General features: G+C 51.1%; 2 protein-coding genes across 9 annotated transcripts in view; both read right to left on the reverse strand.

The window, feature by feature from the left end:
* Positions 1–48: 48 nt before the first annotated feature.
* On the reverse strand, positions 49–5,560 carry TMEM120A (transmembrane protein 120A). Of its 2 annotated transcripts, none has more exons than XM_056819787.1 (12): positions 5,368–5,560; positions 2,960–3,078; positions 2,634–2,750; positions 2,377–2,436; positions 2,029–2,124; positions 1,866–1,955; positions 1,663–1,728; positions 1,413–1,474; positions 1,205–1,297; positions 1,054–1,118; positions 839–907; positions 49–418 (listed from the first exon to the last, which is right to left on the reverse strand). In XM_056819787.1, the coding sequence occupies exons 1-12, from the start codon at positions 5,446–5,448 to the stop codon at positions 308–310; spliced, it is 1,029 nt and encodes a 342-aa protein (XP_056675765.1). In that variant the 5' UTR covers positions 5,449–5,560; the 3' UTR covers positions 49–307. The 2 variants fall into 2 exon arrangements, with proteins under 2 accessions (XP_056675765.1, XP_056675766.1); XM_056819788.1 differs by lacking the exon at positions 5,368–5,560 and adding an exon at positions 4,354–4,386.
* A 5,084-nt stretch (positions 5,561–10,644) lies between these two features.
* STYXL1 (serine/threonine/tyrosine interacting like 1) overlaps positions 10,645–21,856 on the reverse strand; it is a 76,436-nt gene continuing 65,224 nt past the window's right edge. For all 7 annotated transcript variants that reach the window (XM_056819793.1, XM_056819789.1, XM_007485992.3 and 4 more), the window contains 2 exons: positions 17,392–17,504; positions 10,645–10,826 (listed from right to left, as the gene is read on the reverse strand). In XM_056819793.1, the coding sequence (XP_056675771.1) occupies positions 10,695–10,826; positions 17,392–17,504 (245 nt within the window). In that variant the 3' untranslated portion in view covers positions 10,645–10,694. The remainder of the gene's footprint in view (positions 10,827–17,391; positions 17,505–21,856) is intronic.

A 21,856-nucleotide genomic window follows, 5' to 3' on the forward strand; every position in this document is an offset into this window, starting at 1 on the left:
GGGCTCCCGTCCCGCCCCCAGGATCCCGGCGTGAGAAAACACGTCCACTCGGGCCCGCGTTCCCTTTATTATGGCCATGCTCGGCAGTGCTGGGCACACACAGCGGGCCCAAGGGTGAGGTGGGGGGTCACTGGGGGGACCAGGGGCTGCCCTCACCCCGGGGTCCTTGGGCCCATGGCGGGACAGCAGGGCTGCCCTGTGCCCCCTGGGCTTCGTCCCAGACTTCTGGTGGGGGGAGAGGAGGCAGCGGCTGGCTCAAGGCAAGGCCAGGGGACGGGGAAGAGCTTGTCCTGCGCCTGGCCCTGGGTCAGTCCTTCTTGTTGCCGTGCTGGCTGTGGAACTTCTGGTGAACCACCCGCAGAGTAGTGAAGAAATTCCCCAGGAACAGGAGGAGGAAGGGGAGGCCACACATGAGCACCTGGAGGGAGGGACGGCAGAGGTCAGTGTGAAGATTAAAATTTGGGGGGAAACTGAGGCAGGTAGAAATTAGTTTCTCTGCAAGGAGTATTATATTTTTATGAGGTTTATTAAAGGTTAAGGATTAAAGAAAATACAGAATAAGAAAGCACGCGTCTAGGCCCAGAGAGGCCTAGACAACCTCACCTACGTTATGAAAGAGACGCATCTGCTTGGAAGCAGAAGTAGGAAAGAGACCCCAGTAGCCTTTACAGCCAGGTTAAATACCCCATCTCACTCTCGGCCCAGGTGAGGTTACAAGGCATTTTGGGAAGTGAACAAGGACTTCTGGGGAATGGAGTCCAGAGTTCAAATCTCCATTTTCACATCAGTTGGGCAAAAAGCCTGGAGCACCCTCCTCCCCTGCCCTGGGGCCACTTACCTGCCACTCCTTACACTGGGGTTCCTGGGCCAGCTGGAACAGGGTCACCGCGTTAAACAGCTGCCAAAACTAGAGGGAATGAGAGGCATTGAGGCCGGCCTCCAGAGGAGGCCGCCTCCCAGAAGGGGTCCCCACTGGCCTGAGGGCTTCCCAAACCCGGCCCCGGCGTTCCTCTGGGCCGAGACTCAGGGCAGTCAGGGGGCCCGCAGACTCACGTGGCCAAAGAAGAGGAAGGGGAGGAGGAAGGTAAGGCCCCTCCACATCCAGGACTGGAAGCCTTCTGAGAGAGAGAAGGGGGCACAGCATGAGCGGCAGCCCCGACGTCGGGCCCTCCCCCCAGGGGCCGAGGAAGCAGGCCCCACTCACCCACTGTGAGGTCCATGTTATGCCTTTCGCCCAGGGCCCGCAGGCGGTACAGGCATCCGCTCTGGTAGTAGTACTGAAGGAACTGGACAAAGCCTGACAGGGAAGGCCCGGCGTGAGGGCAGCCCAGGGGCTCCCCAAGGCACAGGCCTCCCCCCCACGGCTCCCCGCACCCCCCCCCCCCGGCAGGCCCGCCCAGGAAGAGACTCACTCTGGTACATAGAGAAGGACAGGAACTGGTTTCGAAACTTCTGGTACATGAGTCCGTCAGGCCTGGGGGAGGACAAGGAGGTGAGAGGAAGGACGGCAGACCCTCCCCCCCCCCCCGGCCCCGGGATAGGGAAGGGGGCCTCCCACACCGCCCCAGCACTCTGTGGCCCTCCCGGGCAGCATCTGATGGGCTCTGGGTAACGGCCGAGGAAGGGGGAGGCCATCGGGCAGGGGGAGAGCAGGAGCCTCACCACGTCAGCATGACTCCCGACAAGAAGGTGGAGATGTAGTGATGGAAGACCCACCAGCCTTTGATCCTGGGACAGAGAGAGCTCGGCTGGCCTTCCTTCCCAGAAGCTCCGGGCCCAGCCTGCGCCCGCCTCCCCCAGGGGGCAGGCGGAGAGGGAACCCCCGCGGCCTCCGGGGCGCTCCCACCCAGGGCCCCCCGGCTCACCGGGACCCGTTGTTGATGAGGATGCTCTCCCGGATGGTCAGCGTGCAGTAGTACCACACGAGCAGGAAGTTGAAGGTGGCGTCCGTGACCCTGGGGGGGAACCGGGAGCTGGGAGGGAGCTGGAGTGGGGGCAGGGGAGGAGAGGGGAGGTGGCGAGGCCTACCTGGAATTGAGCAGGAAGCGGCAAGTGAAGGAGATGAGGATGAGGATGATGGTGAGGTAAAGCTTGAACTTCTCATACTCGTCCTTGTAGGCAAACCTGTGGGCGGCGGGCAGGGCCAGGATCCCCGAGTCAGGGGGTCGGGCCCAGGGATGCGGGGGACCCTCCCGAGCCCCCTCGCTCCGCACGGGAGAGGCCTGAGGCCCAGGGAAGGCCTGCTCTTCTGACTCCAGCCCAGGTCCTCCTCTGCTCAGAGGAGTGAGGAGCGGCCGCGGAGCCGTCCCAGGCCGCAGGGATGGGGGGGGGGGGGCAGGGAGGGAAGAGGAGCAGAGGGCAAGGGCCAGGGATTACTTAGCCTGCTTGCTGAGGAGGGTGACGTTGACGCTTCCCAGGACCAGACTCAGATAGAGCCTAGAGAGACGGAAGGGGTGGGGGCTTAGGCGAGGCCCTGCCCCCCCAGACGGCCCATGCCAGCCTCTCCCCCAGCTTAGGGATCTGAACCGAGTGGGGTGGCCAGAACCTCGGAAAGGAGAGGGCCGGGATCAGGCTGGACGCAACCCCCAGAGGCGGCGGGGCCTGGGGCTGCGAGGAGGCCCCCGGCTCCTCACCCATTTTTCTTGGGCAGATACGCTTCCATGTCGAAGAACACGCCCTGCCGTTCTTTGACGAGGTTCTCGATCTCCAGCAGGATCTCCTCCTTGTCCGGTGGGACGGAGGCTTTGCATCTGCAAGGCACAGTGGGAAGAAGCTGGCCCAGCAGGGCCTGGGAGGGCAGCAGCCCGCCGGGCACCGGCGACGGCTCGGGCCAGGCGTCCCTGCTTCCAGCTGGGCCAGCAGCCCGAGGGCTCGGGGATGGCCAGCCCAGGCCGGCTCCTCGCGCTGGCCCCGGGCTTCCCCCCGGCTTCCCGCGGGCTCTCCGCAGCCCCCCACCTACTTCCTCAGAGTCGAGGCGAGCTCCTTGAGTTTCTTCTTCTGCCGAACGATGGCCCCCGAGCAGCTGTTCTGCAGCTTGGTCAGCTCTTCGAGCTGGAGCCGGTATTCTCGGTGGGTCTCCTGGAGGGAGGCGAGGACAGCCAAGTCAGGTGACGACCCGCGGGGCCCTGGGAGTCAGGGCGGGACCTGGGGAAGCCTGGGCAAGGGGCGCCCATGCCAGACGGCACAAGCAGGCGCCGCCTCAGCGCTGCTGGCACACGTGGACCAGCCCATTGGCCGGTGCCACCTCCTCCCCCGAGGCGGCTCCACCCATGGCCGGCCGGCACAGGGAGCCTGGAGAGGAGCATCCCCACCTCCCCACGTCCCTGCCAGCAGCCCGGAGCCCTCGGAGCCCCCGCCTCCAGCGGCCCGCAGAACGCTTCACTCTTGTGAGGACGGCCAGGAAGGACGGCCAGGAGGGACGGCCAGGAGGGACGGCGTGAGGACGGCCAGGAGGGACGGCCAGGAGGGATGGCGTGAGGATAGCCAGGAGGGACGGCCAGGAGGGACGGCGTGAGGACGGCCAGGAGGGACGGCCAGGAGGGACGGCGTGAGGATGGCCAGGAGGGACGGCCAGGAGGGACGGCCAGGAGGGATGGCGTGAGGACGGCCAGGAGGGACGGCCAGGAGGGACGGCGTGAGGATGGCCAGGAGGGACGGCCAGGAGGGACGGCCAGGAGGGATGGCGTGAGGACAGCCAGGAGGGACGGCCAGGAGGGACGGCGTGAGGATGGCCAGGAGGGACGGCCAGGAGGGACGGCCAGGAGGGATGGCGTGAGGACGGCCAGGAGGGACGGCCAGGAGGGATGGCGTGAGGACGGCCAGGAGGGATGGCGTGAGGACGGCCAGGAGGGACGGCGTGAGGACGGCCAGGAGGGACGGCGTGAGGACGGCCAGGAGGGACAGCCAAGAGGGACGGTGTGAGGACAGCCAGAAGGGATGGCCAGGAGGGACGGTGTGAGGACGGCCAGGAGGGACGGTGTGAGGACAGCCAGGAGGGACGGCCAGGAGGGACGGTGTGAGGACGGCCAGGAGGGACGGTGTGAGGACAGCCAGGAGGGACGGCCAGGAGGGACGGTGTGAGGACGGCCAGGAGGGACGGCGTGAGGACGGCCAGGAGGGACGGCGTGAGGACGGCCAGGAGGGACAGCCAAGAGGGACGGTGTGAGGACAGCCAGAAGGGACGGCCAGGAGGGACGGTGTGAGGACGGCCAGGAGGGACGGTGTGAGGACAGCCAGGAGGGACGGCCAGGAGGGACGGTGTGAGGACGGCCAGAAGGGACGGCCAGGAGGGACGGTGTGAGGACAGCCAGGAGGGACGGCCAGGAGGGACGGCTGCCTTAGGCCTCTGCCCACCTGTCTCCCTCCCACCATTCCTCGTTCCTGTCCCCCTTCGTCCCTGCACTGCGAGGGAGCTGGGAGGAACCAGGAGGCTCCCCTGGTGGGGTAAAGTTCAGCAGCTGGCTGGCCAAGCCCCAGTGCACCCTGGGCACAGGCTCTGGGTGAACTTCAGCCAAGTCCCTGGAGGGGCCCTTCGCCCTCGGAGGTCCTCCTGGAACAGGACAAAGAAAGCCATCCTGGATAGAGCCACACCCGAGTGCAAGTCCACACACTGCGGTTGGTGGCAGGGCTGGGCACTCCGTGCCAGGGAACACTGAGAGGGCCCTGGCCTGGGCACATGAGCAGGAAGGCGGGAGCAGCCCAGGAGTCGGGGGTGCCACCTGCCCAGCGTTTCTGGACCCAGCCCGGGGCAGCGGGTGCCACTTCCTGGGGGAGGTGCCCAGGGAACAGAGGCCGTCCGGTGCCAGAGCTCGGGACCCTCACATGGGCCAGATGCCAAGGTTCCAAGGCAGGCAAAGGGGAAGGTGCCTTGCGAAGCCCCAACTCTGTAACAGCAGCTTCCCAGGGAAGGGCCACGACCTGGCAGTCTAGGAAGGCGACCACCTTCCACAGGGGACGATGGGGAATGGTCCTCAGCCAGCCACCTGCTGTCCCCCCAGCCTCAGGGCAGTCCCGGTGGGCTTATGTGCCTACCAAGTTCCGAGGGCCCTGATGCCAGAAGGGCAGGGGCTAGGCCAATCTGGTCTTCCCTGCCACGAAGGGAATGATGGAAGGAGGAAGCCCATGGCCGCGCTCGGCTCCCTGTGTGACCTTGGGGCAGTCTTTTGCCCTCCTCAGGCCTCAGTTTCCTCCTCTGTAAAATGGGATGGTCCTGGCAGCCCCCACACCGCAGCTCTGGCTCGCGGCTCCAGCTGGGCAGCGCCAGGGGAGAGGGGGCAGACCCTCGGACCGACAGCCTGCGCCAGCCAATGGGGGCCCGCACCTGGCCGGCTCGGCCAATGGGCTGCAGGGGCGGGCCTGGTCGCTCACCTGGATGCTCTGGAAGTCCCGCTGCAGTTCGTCCCAGTCCCGCAGGCAGGCGCCCACCGAAGGGGCGGGGGGGCCCTCCATGAAGGCCCCACCGCGCCCCGTGCCCTCTCTCTCCTAGCCGCCGCTCCCGCTCCCGCAGCCGGCGCCACCGCCGTCCCCTCCGTCCACTTCCGGGGTCCGCGCCGGCGGCGGCGGCCAATGACCAGGGGCGGGGCCCCCGAGCCGAAGGGCCACGCCCCTCCTGACGGACCAATCCGGGAGCGGACATGGGGACGGGGTGGTGTGAGACCACGCCCTCTCCCCGCCCTTTCCCTAGCGGAGGATGTCGGGTTCGCGGAGGCTGGACGCAGCCCTGGAGCCAGCCTGGCCGCAATGAGAGCCGACCCTAGGCCGGCCATGACTTCACCCTGTCCCCGATCCATCAGCAGCCTTCGAAAACGCCCCTTGGGCCTGCCGGGCCGAGACACAAAGACAAAGCGAAGAGGAGGCCGCGTCCGGAAACCGAGGACTGGGTTCCAATCTCGTGTCTTCCCCCTTAGGGCAGAGCCTTTGCCTGCTGTATGGCCCTAAGACCCAGCTGCCCATCCCGTGAGAAAGTAGAGGCCAGGGAAGAGCGCGGATGGAGCACAGGTCAGGGAGACAGGAAGCCCCGAGTTCAGATTCGACAAGGGACACTGTAGGACGGAGCCACCCAGGGCAAGTCACCTAACCTCTCTCTGCCTCAGTTTCCTCATCTGTAAAATGGGAGTTAGAATAACACCGCCTTCCCAAGGTTGTTTGGAGGGTAAAATGAGGAACTATTTCCAAGGGGCTCTGAAAGCCGGGTGAGGTGCTCCAGCGATTATTACGAACACCTGCCTTGTGAACCGCTTGGCCTATTTCCCATCGACCTCCCCATTTCTCACTCCTGTCCCCTCTCCCCTTGGGCGGATAGCCCCGAGCCCCAGTCGGGAAAGCGCATCTTCCTGGGTTCAAGCCTGGGCTCAGTCCCTTTGCCCTGTTGGCCTTGTTTTGTCATCTGTCAAATAAGCTGGAGGAGGAAAGGGCCCAGGAGTCCAGGATCCCTGCCAGGCCGCTCCCAGTGTGGCCCGAGGCCCACGTGGCTGCACACCAGCCCTGGCTCTTTACCCACTTTCCAGGCCAGGACAGCAGGCTCCCCGGGCCCTCACATGGGCCGCTCGCCATGGGCCAGCCTTTTGCCTTTTCACCGACTCTCCCTCGCTCAGAGAATTCCTCCTGGTCTCCGTGGCCTGACTTTCCTGACTTCCTTCAAATCCCACCTACGCCAGGAAGCCTGCCCTGATTCCCCTCAGGTCTAGGGCTCTCCCTCCTCGGGATCTTTCTCATTTGCCTAATTGTTTGTCTGCCTGGACTGGGAGCTCCTTGAGATGGGGGGGGGGGGGGGGGGCTGCCTCTGGCCTTCTTTGTATCTAGTGATTCACTTGATGATGCTGCATCTCAGTAGGCTAAACCAGGTGGAGGGTAAGCGATAGGCCTCAACCCTGTAAGGGAAGGGGCAACTGGGCAGCTCAGTCAGGCCTAGAGACGAGAGGTCCTGGGTTCAAATCTGGCCTCAAACACTTTCCAGCTGTGTGACCCTGGGCAAGTCACTTCACCCCCCCCTGCCCAGCCCTCACCACTCTTCTGCCTTGGAGCCAATCTGAGAAACTGATCACAGAAAGGCAAAGGTAGACACATGGGTGCCATGAATTACAGGTGCTGGAGAAAGTGGTCATGTAGGGAGAGCTAGGGATAAAAGTTGTTTTTTTTTTAACCCTTACCTTCTTTCTTGGAGTCAGTATACTGTATATTGGCTCCAAGGCAGAAGAGTGGTGAGGGCTAGGCAATGGGGGTCAAGTGACTTGCCCAGGGTCACCCAGCTGGGAAGTGTCTGAGGCCACTGAGCCACCCAGCTGCCCCCAGGGATAAAAGATTTTACGTGATTACACGTGTAAAATCTATGTTAGACGGCTGACTGTCTCGGGGAAAAGGGAGGAAAGGTCAAAAGAAAGGAAGGAATTTGGAACACAAAATTAAAATGCTACATAGGAAAAATAAAATATTGAGGACAGAGACAGAGAGGGAGAGACAGAAAGGAGAGAGAGACAGAGAGGAGAGGGAGAGGGAGAGGAGAGAGACAGAGAGAGAGAGAAGACAGAAAGAGAGAGACAGAGAGAGAGAGGGAGGGAGAGAGAGAGACAGACAGACAGACAGACAGACAGACAGACAGACAGAGAGACAGAGAGAGACAGAGAGACAGAGGGAGAGACAGAGAGAGACAGAGGGGGGGAGGGAGAGGGAGAGGAGAGAGACAGAGAGAGAGAGAGAAGACAGAAAGAGAGAGAGAGGGAGGGAGGGAGAGAGGGAGAGGAGAGAGACAGAGGGAGACAGAGAGACAGAGAGAGAGAGAGGAGAGGGAGAGGGAGAGGAGAGAGACAGAGGGAGACAGAGGGGGGGAGGGAGACAGAGAGGAACAGAGAAGAGAGGGAGAGAGACAGAGGAGAGACAGAGAGGGAGAGGGAGAGACAGACAGAGGGAGGGGAGAGAGAAGCAGAGGAGAGAGGGGGGAAGAGACAGAGAGAGAGAGAGAGAGAGCAGTGGACCTCCTGTGTGCTCCATTAGAGATGAACAGAAAAAAAAGTTGGGCTCATGTAGTGAGAGTGAGGGATGTTCAGCGGATCTTGTTGGCATCTTCTATATGCCCCCCAATCAATCAATCAGTCAAGGGACATGGAAGAGTCGCCTAGCTGGGGTAGGTATGTATGGAACGTGCAGAGCCCGAGCAGAGGAAATTTCCAAATCGACGGGATCTCAGCCCCACTTCTATAACTGGGGACACCCAAACTCTTGTGTCGTTCTTGAGCAGTGAGATGGCAGCGGGCCGGAAGGTGCTCGATGAGCTCTCGAGCCTGGTCCCCAGTGAAACAGGTGATGGCTGGTTGCAGCCCGCGCTCGTGGCCGACACATGCAGTAGCCGGGTGACACCGAGAGCTCGAGCTCCCTTAGCTAAAACAAGTGGACGGTCCCCAATTGCTCCCCACCTTTTGGAGTTTGCATTTGAAGTGGAGTCGGCCCCGCAGAAAGGTGGAGAGCCTCTGGCTCAAGGTAAAAGGAGGAGCTCCCCAGGGGAATCTCGAAGCTTGTCCCAAGAGGACATGGGGAGGGTCGGAGTCTTCTCCATTTGATGCGGATGGAATCCCAAAGCCATTTCTGGCTCCTTCTGAGAGTCTTCCATAGAGACATTGCTGTCCTCCCTCTCCGCCCTCCCATGTCCCTCTCTGTTTGGCGACTGAGCTAAAGAAAGCGTAAAAATGCTGCTTCCTCAAGGGGTTGGTTTAGGCCTTTTTTTTGAGTGGGTAGAATGGATCTGGGCCTTCATTGGCAGTAGGAACTCCCAATGGGCAAAGTCCTTCCATGGATGCAATCCAGCATATACTCTAAATTGCTTGGGGCGGGGGATGCACTGAGAGGTCATTAGAGCTTGTCTGGGGCCACATAGGCAGCGTAGGCCAAAGGCAAGTCTTGAACTCAGGTCTCTAAGACTGGTTCTCTGTCATGACTGTTATGGGGTCTCTTAGATAGAGAGTTAAATACGTAAATGACTAAACTCCATTGGTGTCCTTGTGCTTCACATGACAGATGTTTCTGCCGAGAGGCAAAAGAGGGGCAGAAAACCGCTGAACGTGCAGTCAGTCGGGGATGTCCTCGCTCTGACCTTTATTCTCTGTTTACTTGGCCAAGCCTTAGTCTCCTTATCTGTCAAATGGAGATAATCATCTCTACAGACCTTTTTGATGGCAAACAGAACACACCGTCCAATGGTCTCATCTTCCCGATGGCGCCCCTGAAGCCCAGGGAAGGGAAGGGACGTGGTGGGGTCTCCCAGCGGTGCGAGTCCAGATCATCTGCTGATACCACACTTTAGCCGGTTGAGCTATCTGGCCTGTTGAGGAACCTGCCACATGAAGGCGGCTTATTATTCCCCAGGCAGCCTTCTAAGTGAGGGCTGAAACTTGACTGACGTCCTAGGAAGGCACGTGTTGCGTCTTAATAGCTCTGGAAACAAAGGCATCTTTCTTGGAGAAACAGAGATCACTTGGGAAGGTGGCAGGGAAATGAAAGGTAACTGGAATTGGGAATAAGAGCCGAGATGCTTTGAAGAGCACTAGTTCTGGAAGGGCAGCTGGGTGGCTCAGTGGATGGAGAGCCAGGCCTAGAGATGGGAGGTCCTGGGTTCGAATCTGGCCTCAGACACTTCCCAGCTGGGTGACCCTGGGCAAGTCACTTGACCCCCATGGCCTAGCCCTTACCACTCTTCTGCCTTGGAACCAATACACAGTATTGACCCTAAGACGAAAGGTGAGGATTTTAATTTTTTTTTTTAATCATTAGTTCTGTGCCTAAAGAAGGCATAATTCTCCCTGGTCAGGATTCCAGGGCCAGAAGGTGGTACCCACAGTGAGGAATGATAACATTTAATCTCAGCACATTCTTCAGATACGGGGACTCCCCAGTCCTACTTTAAATCTCCCTGGGACTTGAGAGATGGCTGGGATTTCACAGCTATTGAAGGAGATCCAGAAATAGTTATATTTTATTTAGTTGGGGATGGAGTACTACTGTAGGAAAGGATGTTGTTTTTCTAATCCCCCTCTCCAGGGTTCTGAACCGCTCCTAAAATTCTTGGGACAGCCCTGGGGCTGAAGCAGATCCCATGTGGCAGCTTTGGGCTGGGCTGGATCCCTATAGACCATCTTGGTCCAACTCCACATCTTGGGAAGCTTCAGGCATCCTTGAAGGCTTACTGGTGCATGGGGTAATCTCTGTGTGCCCCTCAGTGTGGGGAGCTAAAGAACGCCCACCTAATTGTACTGGGGGATAGCCAGTGAGTACAAATGATGGTGAGGCGTTTAGTCAGGCTGTGGAGATGCATTTCCAGATGTGCTCCATTTGGGCAAGGATGCAAATGTAGAAATTACAGTACTCTGTTCCCATCGTGACATTGAGAACTGGAAGAGGCCCAGAGATCATCTAATCCAGCCCCCTGATTATAGAGGGAGAATCTGAATCCACACTGGGGAAGTGACTTGGCCAATTCCTCCTCTTTTCCCTCCCTTTATCCCTTCTTTCCTTTCTCTCTTTCCTGGGACCTCAAAGGGTGTTGTCCTAAGCAGAGGTCATAACTATTGGGCAATTCTGGGGTCCAGGGATGTGGAGGGAAACCACAAGAATGTCCACCCTCCTTCTCAGCCCAGGCCGGTCAAAGAGTCAAAGCCATTGGAAGGGAAGAAATCGAAGGCTTTGTTTTTCTGGAAGTTGGGGGACGGTTAGAAACGGGGATCCTTGACATCGGTGATTTCAGCTCCATGGATCACCTTCTCCCATTCTATCAGCTGCTTGACAAAGCTTCTGAGGGGTCGAATGTTGTTTTTGCAGCGCTGCAAATGGGCCCAGGATCTCTGCGAAAAGAACAAGAACAAGAAGATGGGCAAGTCTTGTCAAGAGGTGGGCTAGGTTGTGGCACTTTCCTCCCTTCTATTAGAACCACTGAGATAATGCTCCCTGGTAATAGTATTTTTCAGGCTTTTGTTTTCTTTTATTATTCAATAAACAAGTATTTATTTTCTTTCCTTGTCAATGTCCTTCCCACCCCCCAGTATTGGCCCTTTTCTTTCCATTCGTAACTGAGAGGATTCAGAATTTCTGTTTGGTCTTTATTTTCCAAGTTTTTATGTTGCCTTTGACTGGACAAGACAGCATCCAGGTTATCTATAGTAAATATGAACTAGATATCGATGTGATCTCCCAAAGCCCATCCCCAGGTCTCCAGAACTTTCTCAAGTTGCTAATGCCATGCTGTTTGTCACCTCTTTAAAGCATTTTGTGAAAGCCCAAATATTCTCCTTAGATTCTATGCATGGCAGTTCCTGCTACACAGACTATAGTGTGGAAGTCTCGAGAGGTTCATATGTTGTTGTGGTGCAGTCATTTTTCAGTTCTGTCTGACTCTTTGTGTCCATTTGGAGTTTCCTTGGCAAAGATACTGGAGTGCCTTGCCATTTCCTTCTCTGGCTCATTTGACAGATGAGGAAACTGAGGCAAACAGGGTAAAGTGACTTGCCTGGGATCAGACAGCTAGTAAGTATCTAAGGCTGGATTTGAACTCATGAAGATGTCTGCCTGGTTCCAAGTCCAGTACCCTATCCCAATGCTACAGGAAAATTCACTTACTCATGATGTTATGGAAGATTTCAATTTTGAATTACTATTTGGCACCAGAGGTTTCTGGTTGGATTCATGGCGTTATACTCAAAAATGGCTTCTTGAAATTCTCATCTAAGTATACTCATCTCCTTTTCAAAGTCATTTGAGGGCTCTGCTGTTGTTTCTGCTGTCTGTCATCTATCTTCAGTTTCTAGGAATGGTCTTTGGAGTTTGCATTCTACAGTTTGGATTTCCAGTGGCCTCGGGTTCCCGAACCTTCCCCCTCTTTAGATTTCAGCAACTCTGCAACGTGGCCCTTATTTCGTCTAATCTAGGTGAAGGGGAAGAGTTATTTTTTACTAGCCTGCTGTGGGTCAGTGAAATGTTGTTTTATGACTTGGGCCTGGGGGTCCTGTTGACAAAAAGCTGCAGACAGAAGCCCTTGCCAGCAACTGGTGAAATCCATTTCAGATGTGGTTCTGACATATGAAAGTCGTCATCCCATTAGTCCCGTCCATGCACTCTCATGGCTTTCTTACTTTGCAGATAAAACTTTCTCTGTATACGTTGCCTCCCCCATTAGAATGGGAGCTCATTCAGAGCAAAGCTGGCTTACTTTTTTATTTGTATCCCCAATGTGTGGCACGTGTAAGCGTGCTTTGTCTTCCTCCTTTCCTCTTCTCCTGCCTTCCTGCCCCTTCATTCTTTCCGGTAGCCCCTTTGTGTTCACCACTTTGGGCACTGAATCATGGGAGTTTTGCTATTTCTATCTTGCCTGGGTCCAGCTTTTTTTCCGGTGGCCAGAGGGCTCAGAGACATTCGCTTGGCTCTCTTGTGCCAGGCAGACCACCACAGCTCCAAAGAGGCGAGCCAGCGACTCTGCGCTGCTACCCTTTCTGTTTCTTGCTCTTAGGAAGAGGCTTCAGGATGGGGGGATGCTACATGTATACAAGAAGTCAATACAAAGTAATTTCAGGGGAGAGTGCTAATAACCGTGGGCGAGGATGCGGGAGATGCTTCAAAGTAGCGGACTCACTGAAAAGCACAGACAAGCCTCTTGTTTCCAAGTATTTCTGCACTTTTATTCTAGTTGGAGGGCTCCTCGGGATTCAATGAACTGTATTGACACATCTTTCCTGGTGTGCAATCCTAGGTCAGAGACGGGGCTGCCTGGTGTAGTGGCTGATGTGCTCCCTCACCTTGAGGTCAAGAAGGCTCTGGGTTCTAATCCCAACTCATATACCTGGTAGCTCTTCAACCCTGTGTGAGTGTTTAAGCTTCAGGTTCCCCATCTAAAAAATGGGATAATAATAGCGTCTACATCCTGGAGTTGTCATGAGGCTTATAGGACATGAGCATGTATTTGCATGGCAAACCTTAACGCTCTCTATACATGTTAGCTATGTTTAAGTTCTATATCTATGTGTGTGTCTAAATAGAGCTGATCACAGTCCAACTCTAAACCCAAGACCTTATGAAAACAATCCCACAGACTCCTGCAGTTGGCAGAAGCAATAGAAATCGCCGTGGAGTCCAGTCACCTCATTTTACAGGTGAGATAGCCGGGAAGTGAAGGAATTTGCCCAAAGTCTGTCCTAAAGCCTGTAGGCACCAGCAGCGGGATCTGAACCCAGACCTGCTGACCTGAGTTCTTTCTGCTGTACCACTCACTTTCTCTGAATCATCTGGTCCATGTTTAGGGCCCTGGTTGGCTGAATTGTGATCTCATGGAAAGGTACCTGACTGAGGAGTGAAAGGGGTGCTTGTGCTTCTCCAGAACTTGGCTGGGGAGGCTTCTGCAGGGGTGGGCATTGCTCTTCCTTTCTAATGGGGAAGGGTTGAGAGCACTTGGAAATGAAGGTGAGAGTCAGTGAGAGAAGCTTCTGATGGTTTGGCTTTGGCTCCGAATGGAGAGAGCGGCCACCTTTCATGAGCAGGGGAGTTTAAGCTGGACCTTGGCAGCTAAGTGCACTGGACTAAAATCAGGGCCGGGCTCCCTGCATGGCTCCTTTGGCAAGGAGCCTCTGGTAACTGCTTGTTTTGGTCAGTTCTCACCATGGACTTCTCATGCATCTGGGGGGAAAGAAGCAGCTGGTTTCCCAGGCTCCAAATGTACCTACTTCTGATCAGCTGTGATGCTTGCAGAGATCATATCAGACTGGCGGCCAAAGCTCTGGTCTATTTTAGGAAAGCCAGAGCCCAGCTGCAAAGAGTTATGTTCTTTCTGGACTAAGGTATCTGCTGGCACTTCCTGTGAAGCTACTTCTACTCCCTAGCAAGGCTATTACAGGGCCTGGACAATTCCTGAAAAAGACAACATCTGACTTCTCTGGAAATGAGAAGGAAGGGCAGGCCTGTCACATACGTGTTTCTAGCTACATTTGTGCCCAGAGCTGTGGCACTGTCAGGAAAATGGATCCTTTTTCTTCTCTTTTTTTTTTATACCCTTACCTTCTGTCTTGGAGTCAATACTGTGTATTGGCGCCAAGGCAGAAGAGTGGTAAGGGTAGGCAATGGGGGTCAAGTGACTTGCCCAGGGTCACACAGCTAGGAAGTGGCTGAGGCCAGATTTGAACCTAGGACCTCCCGTCTCTAGGCCTGGTTCTCAATCCACTGAGCTACCCAGCTGCCCCCCCTTTTTCTTCTCTTGCTTGAGCATAACATTGTTATCCCATCAAAATCACCACTGCCACCAGTAAAACAACCGCCATCACTTTTATTTCTTCCTGACTTTTTTCCTCTATTCTCCCATATCGACATTCCTCTTTTTGAGACCTCTCCTTTTAAGGCAGACAGGCAAGGTAAGGAGTTTGCTTTCCATTATACAGATGAGAAAGTCAGGCAGCAGTCAAAGAAACCCCAAGCTGATGCCTGTCCAAAATGAGGAAAGTCAGTTCTTTCTAGTCTCTGCCATTGACCTGGGCTGTGCCATTTAAGGTTTAACTTGCATCTGTCCATAGTCATGCTTTCCTCTTGTCATTTGGAATGTCTAGAGAAACTTCCCAAGATAGCCGGGATAAGAACATATATTCATATTATATGATAGTTATCCGGGGCCCAAAGATGCTGGGAACTTATACATTATGCACAGTGAAAGAGGGGACATCTGTTCCTGGCTTGAATGGATTTCCTCAATGAAACAAATTAAGACCAATAAGGCAGAATTTCCAGGGAATCTTGACCACTGCCACTCTCTTCATCTCTCTCCCAAGAACCTTAGAAAAATATACATTATTATCTGGGGCACCAGGAAAAATGCCTGGTTATCTTCTGGAGGTTATTCTGTAACAGAGACAGGCTTCTCACACAGCGAATAAGGTGCAGAACAAGTAGGGAGACCATGGGGTTTTTCATTGGCCAACATATAAGAAGACCAGATTTGGTTTTGTAAAAATAGAGACTTGAATCCAGGACTTCAATCCCCAGAAATCCTTGCTCCACTTCCCCAGAATGCTTTGTAATCTCACTAAATTCTCACTTGGGCGGAGAGCAGATTATGATTTAAAGGGTCTCCAACGTAGGCAGGGTCTCTTCTTTTTCCTGTTGCAGCTTCCAAGCAGACGGGTCTCTTTTCGTAATGTAGGCAAGGTTGTCTAGGCCCCTGGGCCTAGACACTTGCTTTCTTATCCTGTATTTTCTTTAATCCTTAATCTTCAATAAACCTCTAAAATTATAATACTCCTTGCAGAGAGAAACTAATTTCTACCTGCCTCAGCTTTCCCCAAATTTTAATCTTTACAGTTTATTTTATTTGCTGACAGATATGTATAATAAGGGCAAGAATATGGGCCAGTAGCATAGAGGATAGCCTAAATTTCTTTACTTAGCTTTAGTTCTGGCTTAAATCCATTTGAATGCCAGCCCAGAAAGGATCTTGGGAAGAAAGTGGGCTTCATTCCCCTAGCTTCCACAAAGCTTCTGAGAGTATTTTTGTCATAAATCTCTGAAATGTATTTTAGAGGCACCATATCTCCTTGAGATGCTAAGTGGGATGTATAAGAAATTTCTTACTCTAAGTCAGAGAGTTGTTTGGGATCATAGACTGCGTTTTAGTTCTAAACACAGGTCAAAGAAAAGAACTGAATCTCCACTGAGGGACACTCTGCCTAGATTCTTTTTAGTTCTCCTTTAGTTGGGTAGGGTCTCTCAGAGCTTGTGTTCATGACTAAAGAGTTGTCAGTCAGCTTTTATCAGGGAAGGACTTTCTCATCAATGCACCCTAGCAGGTGAAAAGAAAGATAGCTGGCAAATGACCCTGGAGAGGTAAAGGGAAGAATATAATAGCAGAAAGAAGCTCAGTGACCAAGATAACAGCAAACAATACAGAGTGTATCCATCAGAGATGATATACCCAGCAGAAAGGATTATGCTGACTTTACCAGAGGACCTCAGCAACCTTGAAAATAATCAAAAGTGTGGGTTGTTCTAGCTAAGTGTGTTCTATCCACATATATTCTCTGTATTGTATATTTCCTATTGGCCATGTGGTATTCCCTATATGTACATGAATAGAATATTTTTTAAACCCTCACCTTCGGTCTTGGAGTCAATACTGTGTATTGGCTCCAAGGCAAAAGAGTGGTAAGGGCTAGGTAATGGGGGTTAAGTGACTTGCCCAGGGTCACACAGCTAGGAAGTGTCTGAGTTCAGATTTGAACCTAGAACTTCGGATCTCAATCCACTGAGCCACCCAATTGCCCCTGTGAAAATAATTTTCTAAGGAAGTTCACTTCATTTGCTATATTTGCTGTGTCTTTTGCTTGAACTAATGTGTCCTTTGGCTCACTGGTAAAAATAAAGACATTAGTGGGAGCTCAAAATTTATTCATTTTGAATAAGGCTTACTCAGAGTACTATGAAACTGGAATCGATTTTCTATGCCATCAGGGTTATATAGAGTTTTGACGAGGATAGGGAGAAGCTCCAGAACCTTCTCAGTAATTTCCTAGTTCTTTGGATTTCATGAAGAAAAAGAGTTCATTTAGGAATTACATAGCTGAATTCCTTGTCACAGGACCAAGATTCAAGAAGATCCTATTTATTTTCTATCTGTGCTTGATATAAACCTGATTGACTGATTGACTGATTGTTAGAAGATGAGAGAGACAGATATAAACACCTCCTGTGCTGGAGCCAGCTCCCACCAGCTTGTGGAGAGTCCATTTGAAATTCACATGTGCCATAGACACCAGCCATGGCTACCAATCAAGGCTTAGTTTATTGTTTTGTTGATTGTCTAGACATGAGAGTGTTCATAATGCAGATTAAACTGAAATGGGTGTGTGCATATATTTTTTATTCTGAGAGCCTGATTATTAAACATTTACCAGCATATCCCTGAATGGTCCTATAAACATTGCTTAAACTAGCAGTAGAGTAGCAGAGGCTCATGGGACAAAGTCATCACCATCCTGGAGGCTTGGTGACTGAAGGATGATGATGATGATGATAATAAAAATAATAATAGTTTATTATTGGCATCTATATAACACTTAAAAAAAACCCTTACTTTCTATCTTAGAATCAATAGTGTGTCTTAGTTCAAAGGCAGAAGACCAGTAAGGGGTAGGCAATGGGGATTAAATGACTTGCCCAGGGTCTCACTGCTAGGAAGTGTCTGGAGCCAGATTTAAACCCAAGAACTTCCATCTCCCAGCCTGGCTCTCTGTCCACTGAGCGTTCACCTAGCTGGTCCCTCTGTGTAGCACTTTCAGGTCTGCAAAGTGCTTCCCATCCATATTCTGATTCAAGCCTCCCAACCCACTGCCTACACACCACGGAAGAGAAGGAAGAAAGCAGGAATGTAGCCGTCTCCTGTACCTTTAAGGATTCTCTGTTTCGATGCATGAGATAAGCCAGCATCACTGTACAGCTTCGACTAATTCCCCTGGTAGAGAAAACAAGGATGACCGAGCGACGCTCCACGTGGGCATCTGAAACACAAAGGGAAGGCGGGTTCCTTTTGGAAGAGCCACCTGGCCGGGGTAAGCGGTGTCTGTCTTTGCAGAGTGGATGTACATGCTGTGTAAGGTACGTGTGCAGATAGAGGGTGAGAGGATGCTGCGTCTATTCCTCGTTTTGGGTTTTTTCTCCTCATTTTGATTCTCCCTGCCTTGTATATCGAGAGACGGAAAAGACCTCAGAGACCCTCTAATCCAATCTCTCCATTTGGCCATGGAGGGCCTGAGCTAGACGACTTAGCCAAGTACTAAGTGTCAGAGGCAGGACGGCATCCATGCCCTCGGACTGTTGATGTCGTTAGCGTTGTACCTTTTCTGGAACTTACCCCGGTGCTCTGTTTATTAAGCACAGTAGGCCCTTACTAAGTCTTTGTTGAATGAACCAAAGAATGGATGATCTGTGCTGATTCTGGGAAATGCCATTTCCTCTCCATCCTGGGAAATGGCATCATGAACTTTCCCCATAAATGGATTCTGTTTCCCCTCCCCTCTGATGCACAGGAGACACCTGGGGAGGGCCCCCACCCCACCCCCCAGTTGCTTAGTGTCAACATAAATAGTGGGACTCAGCTGGCTGACCAATGGGCAGGAGCTAAGATCACATGAGATCTAATTAAAATCTAATCTCTGCAAGAGTTTAGGAAACTATCCTGACCTCTGTGAACTCCAGGGAAATGCCAAGGAGGACTGGCTAAAGACATGCCTGCCTAGAAACAATGCCAAAACAGGACTAGTCAGATTTCCGAGGGGAGCTTGCAGGGATTGTTGCTGGAGATGGGGGGCCTTCAAGTAGAAATGGAAAACAGAAAGGTGGCAGGGCCTTGCCTTGAAATGTATATCCTCGGCTCCCTTCTAACACAAAGGCTGGTGTTGTTATTACTCGGTCGTTTCAGTCTTGTCTGACTCTTCATGACTCCATTTTGGTGTTTTCTTGGCAGAGATACTACAGTAGTTTGTATCATTTTCTTCCCCAAGTTGTTATTGCTGTTGTTTTTTAATGGAGAAACTGAGGCAAATAGGGTAAAGTGACTTGCCCAAGTTCACGCAGCTAGGAAGTGTCTGAGTTCACATTTGAACCCAGGACCTCCTGTCTCTGGGCCTGCCTCTATCTATGTCGGTTGAGTTATATAACTGTCCCTGCAAATAGGAATAAGGGACTTGCTCAGGATCACACGGGTAGTAAGTGTCTGAGACCATATTTGAACTTATGGAAGGAGAATTAGGAGGCCCGTTTGGGTCATTATAGCCTCTATACTTTCTATTCCCTAGTTTATTATTTTTTTTTATTTAAACCCTCACCATGGTTCCATCTTGGAATCAATACTGTGTATTGGTTCCAAGGCAGAAGAGTGAAAAGGGCTAGGCAATGGGGGTTAAGTGACTTGTCCAGGGTCACACAGTTGTGAAGTGTCTGACTTCAGATTTGAACCTAGAACCTCCCATCTCTAGGCCTGGCTCTCCATCCACTGAGCTACCCAGCGGCCCCCCTCTACTCCCTACTTTAACAGAGCTCTCAGAAATAATTAACTTTCAACAAATTTAATCATTTCAATAACCTTGAATAATTAGATATAGTCCAGCACCCACCCCCATTCTTTTGAGGAGGTGGGGTCTGCACATGACAGCCCCATTAGGGGTGTGTGAAATGAATGTTGAACCATCAAAGAGGAAGAGAATGAGATGAGAGCCCTGAGAAACAAGAGCATCCAGGAGAGGGTGGTTTACAGTGTCAAATGAAGCAGAAGTCAAGAAAGATGCAACATCTTTTCTTCATTTTTCTTTTTCTGTTTTTTATCCTAATTTTTATCCCAATACTTAGCCCTGTATTATTTTTGATCCAAGACAAGATAAGATCAAAATGGGTCATAAAAGGTGATACCATCAGCAAATTAGGAAAGCATAGAATAGTGGATGGAGAAGGGGAGAATTTATGAACAAACAAACAAATTTATGACCAAACATTATAAGACATAAAATAAATAATTATGTTAATTATTTATATATTTATATTATTAACTATGTAATAATTATATATTAAATTAAAAGATTATTATGGAAACAAAACCCATGTAAGCAACTTAGAAAGCAAACAACAAATTGAGAAAAAAATTTCTCTGATAAAGGCCTCATTTCTCAAATATATAGAGAACTGAGTCAAATTGATAGGAACACAGGTCTTTTCCCAATTGGCAAATGGTCAAAGGATATGAACAAGCAATTTTCAGATGAAATCAGTATTATTAATAATCATGTAAAAATGTTCTAAATTACTCTCGATTAGAAAAACACAAATTAAAACAACTCTGAGTTACCACCTTATACCTGTCAGATTGGCCAATAAGGACAATAAAGGAAAATGATAAATGTTGAAGGGCATGTGGCAAAATTGGGATATTGTTGGTGGAGTTGTATTGTTGGTGGATTTGCAAACTGATCCAACCTTCCAGAGGGCAATTTGGAACTATGCCTAAAGAGCTATAAAATTGTGCATACTCTTTGATCTAGAGTACTACTAGGTCTGTATTCCAAAGAGATAAAAAATGGGGGGGGGTGGTATAGAAAGGATATACTTATACAAAAATACTTATACCAGCTTTCTTCATGGTGGCAAAGAAATGGAAATTGAGGGGATGTCCATCAATTAGGGAATGGCTGAACAAATTGTGGTATGTGATGGTGACAGAAGATTGTTGCATAAGAAATAATAAGCAGGATGATTTCAGAAAAAGCTAGAAATACCTACATGAACTAAAGCAAAGCAAAATAAGCAGAACCAGGAGAAAGAACATTGTACCTAGTAACAGCAACACTGTGGAACTCTCAGCAATACAATGATCTAGGACAATTCTGAAGGACTTATGACAGGATGCTATCCACCTCCAGAGAAAGAACTGTTGGAATGTGGATCAAAACGTGCTATTTTTCATATTAGTTTATGTGTGTGTTTTTTGGGGTGGGGGGTGGGGTTGGTTTTATATGAGTATTCTCTTACAACAATGACCAATATGGAAATATATTTTGCATGATAATACATATATTGGTTCTAAGACAGAAGATGAGGGTTTAAAAAAGAAAAGTTGATGGTATAGATAGCCAATTGATTTAGTGAGGATCCTGTAGAAAAGTAGAGTCATTTTCCTTCACTTAAAATGTGATTGATTTCATTTTTTATGATGTCTTTCAGTGTGCAACATGTCCAAGACCTTGGAATTCTATCTTAAAGGAAGTATTTATGACCTATAAGTGTGAAACCTCCATATAGTCTCTGATTTCTGTTGGTTCTCACTCAATTTATCCATATTTTTTCCATATGTTATCCATTCCTACCTTTGTATTGATGCCACTATAAGTAGCAAAATTTCTGCTAATTTAATGGGGGAAGAGTATAATCAAGTCCAGATGAAGGTGCTGTGAAAGAGAATTCTTTACTCTATTGTGTATCCTGAGTTAACACTAACTTAAGTACCCCTACTTAATACCTCACTAGACTAAAGACAGGATTAACTCTCCTTTGTCTACTTTTGAATTGAATCAATAAAAGATTAAATACCCTACTTAGTACTAGGTGAGAAGTTAGCAAGGTACTTGGAGAATTCACACTCTTAGAAATTCAATCAGCTGGGAATCTGTGAATCTTTTTGATGAGAACTTAACCTGCAGAAGGTGAGAAGTCAGTTCTACAGACACTGCCTCCTAGACAGTGTTAGACAATTTGGAAACTGTGATTGGCCCATGTGAAGAGGGGAGGGACAAGAAGTCACCATAAAAAGCAAGCCCCAAAGTCCTTCAGGGCAGATTGTCTTTGAGAAGATAGTCTGAAGAGATTGTCTTCTGTCTATTGTCTTAGATAGTCTACGGCTTGGATCGTGGGCTCAGAGCTCAGCTTCTACTTGGACTCTGACTCTTGGAATACTTCGTTGGGTGAGTAAAACGCTCCCTTTCCTAGCTTCCTGAGAGACTAGCTTCCATTTTGGAGGAGGCCTACTATGGTTACTCACTACCAGCCTTCCTGGTTGAGAGCTAACTAATCTCTACCTGGATTAAGCAGACCTGGAGCAAAACATTTAGTTTGATAGGGCAGATAGCTTCTCTATCCCTCTCACATTTCTCTTCTTTATTATTTCCTCTCTATTTGTAAATATTTATAAGTAAATTTCTGACTCAAGATATCATAAATACTGGCAATCACATAATTTCATATAATCATCATCCAACCATTAATTTAAACTTTCACAGTGCATAACCTGCAATTACTTTCATGGTGTTCTTCTTTTCAAATCCTTTTCACAAGCACTACAGTATGAGATGAACAAATATTCCACAAG

This window comes from Monodelphis domestica, chromosome 2, assembly GCF_027887165.1.
Source record: "Monodelphis domestica isolate mMonDom1 chromosome 2, mMonDom1.pri, whole genome shotgun sequence".
Classification (NCBI taxonomy): Eukaryota; Metazoa; Chordata; class Mammalia; order Didelphimorphia; family Didelphidae; genus Monodelphis; species Monodelphis domestica.

Bases quoted from the DNA above. Each gene is read 5' to 3' on its own strand.
- TMEM120A (XM_056819787.1), bottom strand. From the start codon at position 5,448: ATGGAGGGCCCCCCCGCCCCTTCGGTGGGCGCCTGCCTGCGGGACTGG. The intron at 2,437-2,633 runs GTGAGGAGCCGG...CCGTCTCTCTAG, and splicing joins TATCTGCCCAAGAAAAATGG to GCTCTATCTGAGTCTGGTCC. The intron at 1,956-2,028 runs GTAGGCCTCGCC...GTTCCCCCCCAG, and splicing joins CGCTTCCTGCTCAATTCCAG to GGTCACGGACGCCACCTTCA.